The 6,695-nt window shown below is 43.0% G+C and overlaps 1 protein-coding gene across 1 annotated transcript in view; it reads left to right on the top strand.

Annotated features, from left to right (window-relative positions):
* The first annotated feature begins 1,662 nt into the window (after positions 1-1,662).
* Positions 1,663-6,695, top strand: part of LOC104964617 (galectin-9C-like) — an 18,659-nt gene continuing 13,626 nt past the window's right edge. The window contains exons 1-3 of the mRNA XM_010793451.1: positions 1,663-1,893; positions 3,185-3,304; positions 3,482-3,688. Of these exons, the coding sequence (XP_010791753.1) occupies positions 1,741-1,893; positions 3,185-3,304; positions 3,482-3,688 (480 nt within the window). The 5' untranslated portion in view covers positions 1,663-1,740. The remainder of the gene's footprint in view (positions 1,894-3,184; positions 3,305-3,481; positions 3,689-6,695) is intronic.

Below are 6,695 nucleotides of genomic sequence, written 5' to 3'. Positions count from 1 at the left end.
TTGACCGATGCTCAGTTAAAAAGTTGAGCTCGCAGTTTAGTGCACTGGCAAGAGCGCCTTCGGTTAGTCTCCACTCTAGAGTCGGACGGCAGTGACTGCAAGTTGGTCTTTTGTAGTCGGGGTAATCGACAATCGTCAATCGTGTGTCTCTAGTGTCGAGGAGTATAGACAGTCTTTGCACATGTCTCATATTTGTCCGTCATGTTAGGTGTCTGACAGACACAATACCACTTAATGTCGCGACCAAATAAATACAGACATCCGGAAATACTCACACCTCACTCGTATATGTTGCAATCAGATAGAAGAAACAAAAAAAGACTAAAAGGGTTAGAGGTAAGATCATTATATAGATATTCGATAAAAATTTTTTCCAAAGCGTGACGGACAGACAGACTCTGAACAGTTCGTAATTAGTACCAAAAATGATTGGCCATAGTCATACAAAATGCCAAGACGTAGTAAATCTTTAGCAACATAATGTATAAATATAGATAGCCCATTCTTATACAAGTAAAACAACATCGGTCGCGCAGTTGCCACAATACAGAAACTTACTGCGGGCCTATTTGTTTAACGATTAATAATATAAGCGTAGCGCCAGGCCCACTTGCATCGTAATGTAAACCATTGCAGACAACTTCTTGGAATTGTCTATAACCACTTTAAGTTTCGCACTTCGTACAGTTTCCTTGAACTCGTACGACTTACACAATGAGACACAACACATGAAAGCCCAGCATATATATACAAGAAAAGTCTAAAATTGATTTCCACAAGCCAAGACGAACTACCCTAGCTACTCCACAAGACCATAAAAAATAAGTTACCAATTACCTATGTACAACTTAGCAAAACAAAGTAGAAAAGTAAAGGAGACTATCTCGTAAAACAAAATAATAATAAACAAAATTGTTTTATTTGTCTATTGTAAATATACAATAAAACATGAAGTGTTTACTACTAAACATTTCACCATAATAGACACAACAATTATTTTACGGATTGTGTAAGATCCTAATGATAGAAAAAAAACTTTTAAACCCACGAGAATAAAGAAGACTTTTCAAATACAACAACTCATGGAAACCTTTGATCTCTAGACACGTCGTTAGCTCAAATATAAACACCTGTGTCATGGAACACGATGATGTCATAACTCCAACTGACATGCTCAGAGCAGCAGACTTCAGATAATGGTTAATGGTCCTGCCCTCAACAGCTCTACATCAATTATGGGGTGTCATCATATGCTGTTTCCATGGAAACGCATCCCTCGCCATAAAAGACGATGATATATAAATATTTAATAACACGATAGTAACACGGCTAGATCTAGTTTCTCTTAATCTCCTAATGCATTCACTTTGATCCAAGAGCAAGAAAGGCTTGTCGTGTTTACTTTTGATTACTATCAGAAGATCACATTGCAGTTGACTGAAGCAATTCATGTTTTTCATTTTGTCTCAACAAATGTCTGTCCAATATATGACTGTCTCTCTGAAATAAAACCTTTGTTATTGTCAAATGATTAGTTTGAAGCGGTCAAAACCTCCAAGAGGCAGCTTAGGACTGTTTGTTACTATTCATGACTTTATATATTGGCCATTTATACATATTTCTAATCATAAAAAAAGCTAATAATCTCTTGTAAAACATGAATAATGACTCTTATTTTTCTCCAGGTTCCATGTGAATTTACAGTGTGGTTCTAGGACCAATGCGGACATTGCTCTCCAGATGAATCCACGATATGACAGCCACCCTGGTTATGTGGTTACCAACACATTCCAAAATGGCAAGTGGGGCTCTGAAGAGAGGAAGTACAACTCTCCATTCCCTGCTGGCAGTACCTTCAGCCTCAGCATCACAGTGACCCAGCAGTCCTTTCAGGTCTGTTGCTGAAATGTCATTCAGACTGATTTCACTTCCCTACATTTCCAAGTTTTAGGAGTCTCTTTTGTGAGTGTCTTTGTTACAGCAAGTGTTATCATGCACAGTGGCGAGCCGTGACTTTTATACCTAGGCCCTCTGAACCCCACCCCTTCCCTCGAAAAAAAAGTTATTACGTCACAGCGTATACTTCAGCGGAATATCAAAACAACGGCCCGGGGTGCAAAACGCATCAATGAAAGCGACCCTCTACCACACAAAACAACACCTGTAAATAACCCAATTTGTGTTCTTTGAAATTGAAAAGGGTATTGCATTGTGTTTGTTACTTTCGTTGCAGTTGTATGTCTTAAGTGTAATTTGGCATGCTTTTATTTTGAAGGCGAGTTTACGCTGTTGACTGGAAGTTGTTGTTGCTATGGAAACAAGAAAAGCTTCACAGCGGGCGGAACTTGTCCTAAAGTCTGCGATAATAAAACCCACCCATTTAGAGGGAAGATATGATTGGTCAATTGTACTGTCATTTGACATTACTCTCTCGTTCAGTTACTATAGCTGGCCCTCTGTGAGTTTACAGCAGGACCACCAATCAGCTCCTGTCTTCACAGTGGGTGTTTCTCAATTTCGAGGACGCTTGCTTGGTAGCACATGTACCTCCAAGTCACTTGCTTCAGAAGCGAGGCAAGAATCCTTCCTAGCCTCGGAAAATGAAGAATTGTGTAAATATGTTTTTAAATATAATTTTGTAGAATATCTTAGGTCCTCAGAGAGGGCCTAGTGGGCCCTGACGGCTTGCCACTGATCATGCAATAGTTTAATCTAAGTTAACAAACACATAATAACCTCTAATGTTTTACAGCAGTCTCACTGAACCTGGGTTTTTTTACGACGTGTAGTTATTCCTAGTAACCGATTGTTCATAGGGTCATTTGTTTCTGGGAAAATGAGTAAGCATGAGAAAATGCTAACTGATTATGCAGAAAACATAGATTTGAACACATTGGAAACACCCTTTTCAGGATGATATCGTACCTTCACAAGTGTCAACACCTTATGTATCATCTGAATTTGGGGATAACATTTTCATATTCTTAAAGCCAATACTTTATTTTAATTTGTGATGATGGAAACCCACTGTCCAGGATCCTGCCGTGTTACTATCGTATTATTAAATATTTTTTAGCTCATTTAAAACACCCTTTTCAGGTTTCTATTTTAATATAAAGGTACAATTTATTTCCATGCTCAATATTTTTCTGTGCGTGAATACATTTCCATATTTTCTCTCCAGCTGACTGTCAATGGCAGCCACTTTATGGAGTACAGGTACCGTATTCCTTTCCAGCAAGTGGACACTATTTCAGTAGGCGGGAAAGTGGAAATTTCCAACATTACCTTCCAGAATCCCATGGTGAGGATGCTCCCACAGTTATGTCTGGCATTTATTGTATTTTATGTACTTTATGTCAATGTTCTCGTTACAAATCATCCTACACCTTATTACACATAGAGTATGTGAACAATGTAGCAGAAGTTATGAATAAGATTAAAGTTCTTCTCTCCTGTATTTCCTTTTCCTGTCCAGCAGGCGTTTTCTGCTCAGCCGGTGTTTGCTGCTCAGCCGGTGTTTGCTCCCCAGGTAGCCTATCCAACCCAAGCTGCCTTGCCTTCTTATCCTGGATTCCCAATGCAGCCTGGATTCCCAATGCAGCCTGGATTCTCTATGCAGCCTGGATTCCCTATGCAGCCTGGATTTCCCTCTCAGCCTGGATTCCCCTCTCAGCCTGCAGTGCCGGTGAGTTTCCGACAAAAAAAATGTGTTGGTCAAGTTAAAGGGGACCTATCGTGCAAAATGCACTTTTTGATGCCTTTTATACATAAATATGTGTCCCCGGTGTGTCAAGGAACTCACAAAGTGTCAGAAAACAAAACCCTCTCTCTTTTCCTCTGTACGCAAATCTCTAAAAAGGGGGTACAACAGAGCTGGTCCAGATTTGCGAAATGTGGACCCACGGCACTATCAGAAAGTTACTGTCAGAAACAATGCCTTTTGGACGTAATATGGTCTTTGTTTACATTAGCAAGCATCGCTAACACTTAGAGCTAACCTGTACTGAAGAGAGTATGTGTGAAAAAAGCAGGAAATAAAAAAAGGAACTCACCTTGTGGTAAACCCGCAAGAGAAAAAGCATTTGAGCTCCATACTGTTTCAGAAATAATCCTTGATGTGGTTTAGAACATGATGGCGTTTAATCACGGCAGAATTTAACTGTATCTGCCGGTAGAATTCTGTGCGGGCATTAGCTCCCCCTACTCTTATTTATTTTTCAAGATAAGGACCTAAAATCTGCCTTTCTCTAAGGGCTGAAACAGAGGGATATGAGGGATGTCTAACCATATTAAAATAGCATAATAGGAGACCTTTAAAGGGTAGGTTGACACAATAAAAAAAGATAATAACAACATGAAATCTAATTCTACCTGGCCATGTAGATAGTGTCATTAGTCAAGATGTTGGGCTGTCTTTGTTTATTTTCTACCTCTATACTAATACAGTATAATGGAGAAGAAAATATAATTGTATCAATGGCTGTGGCTGCAGGGGCTAAGCAGGCGTCTACCAATCAGAGTGTTCTTGGCAAGATGCTTCACCCCAAATGGTTGGCATGTCTACAGTATTGAAGTGTATGTGAATTGCTTTGGAAAAAAAGGTCAGCTAAATTACATATGTTGTTTTTTATGTAGTAGGGTTAGGGGTGAATCCAAGTACCTTGTGCTACAATGGAAAAACAGGGCAAAACAATAGTAAAATGGATTTCTGTACCACGGGAGGACTGCATACACAGAAAAAGAACGGTGAATTATATGGGCAGATAAAAATAGTTCCACAAAAAAACATTTTAAAATCAATTTTCATAAGCCTGGTGTCCCGCCCCCTGAACTATCAAAGCTTATGAAAGACAAGAAAGCTCAAGTGTCTCATTAAAAGCTCTAGTGTTAACAAAATATGTTGAAACTGCTAGAAGAGAGTCTTAATATTATTGTTTTTCACTGAAAATAAGTGTAGATGTCCATTTAAATGCATTTGTATTAAGGGTGAGTTATACAAATGATTTTCATTTAAGGAGCAGTTGGGTTTAATACGATAGCAAAGGGTTTAATACAAGAAAAATAGTTGGCGAATCATCACAGATGAGTGAGGGGGTTCTTAAAGAATGGCGACCAGCTCAAGGGGTCCACGAGACCAAAAAAGGTTGGGAACCACTGCATTAGACAATGGTTTAAAGTAGAAAAGTTTTTCATTTTTGCTGGACTGACCTGACAAAGCATTAATTTAGACTTTTTACTAATCTGCATAATTATGTAGTTATATTTTTCACAGGCTCCGCCCTCTACTGGACTCTATGGGTACTCCCCCGTATCCTATCATACACGCATTCCTTTACTGAGACTTCCATAGACGTAGCCGGCCACTGGGCGGGCCTACCTGAATGCGCGCGCATCCACTGCATAAGAGGCGGCCTCGCCCGCTTACTTCTATCCCTTTCTCTTCAGCTAAGCAGCATACGAGAAGTAACTGAGTGAAGAGAGATGGATAATAAAACGACAAGAAGATTTCTTTAAAACACAAACGACAGTATGGACTCATCTGCGGAGCGCCCGTGTCCTTCGTGTCCGGGTTCTATCGGGAGTGACGATCCCCATACTCGGTGTATCGAGTGTCTGGGGTCTGATCACGTGGAGGCTAACCTGCCTCCATCAGCAGTCTGCAGTGCCTGCCGGTTGTTGACTCGATCCAGCCGCCTGCACAGAGTGGCGGTGTTCGAGGGGTGCTACGTTTCGCCGGTGGGTGACGATAATGACACCTCGTCGCCCGGGATTTCCGCTGACTGCCAGGAAGGCCATCAGCAGAGGTCGGCTCGTCAGGACTTCTCTGCGGTGATGGCTATGGCGGCGGAGCGTGCAGGCTTGCCGCTTGCCCCACCAATACCTCCGAGGCCGGTGAGCCGCCTCCGTCAGGGTTTCTACGTCCCGGGTCGTCCAGCACAGCCGGCCTTCGTTTCGCCGCCCCCCTACCGGACATCTGGCGGTGTGTGGGAGGCCACGTGGCTAAAAACGAAGGCTACAGTTGCTACTTGGGCAGGTATCCTCAGGGTGGAGGGCCACTCGGACAGGGTGCGGTAATTGTACGTCGACGCCAAAGGTAAGGTGCATTGTAACGTAGTCCCCTACACGGTTGATAACACCTGGGGTCTGTTATCTTCGACCACCATAAGGGGACCACTTGGCAGGGCGGCGTTTAACCAAGGGCACTCCCCTTTGTAAACGGTACCCCCAGGCTGGCCCTTTCCCGGGCCTGAGAGATAGACTCCAGAAACTTGCGCCTTACCCACGTGAGGGGCCTCGCACGCGAGTCGGTACTACAAAAGTGGGCTTGTCACTTTTGTAGTTCACCTCAGAAGTGTGAACCGTATTGAACAAAGGATTGGGACAATGCGGACGGTATTACAAGGACATGGGAGAGAGGCGGAATGATTGCGGACTGCGTGAGGGGGAACGTCTCCCCGGACTCCCACTCGGTCGCAGGACGACTCCCCTTTAGTCGCCTGTGAGGGTTGTGTGGGTCTAATAACCGGCGGCGTCGGTAGACGTGGGGCTCCGAACTTATAGAAATAGGTCTATTAGTTCGTAGAGAGCCAGTGCGCCGTCGCCCCCGTCCCGTCCCGGAAGAGGGAGACGGGTGGGTCGACGACGTATTCGTCTACCCGGCGATCCGACAGGAGGTCACCCCCATGTGGCCC

This window comes from Notothenia coriiceps, unplaced genomic scaffold (assembly GCF_000735185.1).
Source record: "Notothenia coriiceps isolate Sejong01 unplaced genomic scaffold, NC01 NC01_scaffold00037244, whole genome shotgun sequence".
Classification (NCBI taxonomy): domain Eukaryota; kingdom Metazoa; phylum Chordata; class Actinopteri; order Perciformes; family Nototheniidae; genus Notothenia; species Notothenia coriiceps.
The sequence above is the reverse complement of the archived record's forward strand: the minus strand, read 5'-3'. Positions and strand labels throughout refer to the sequence as shown.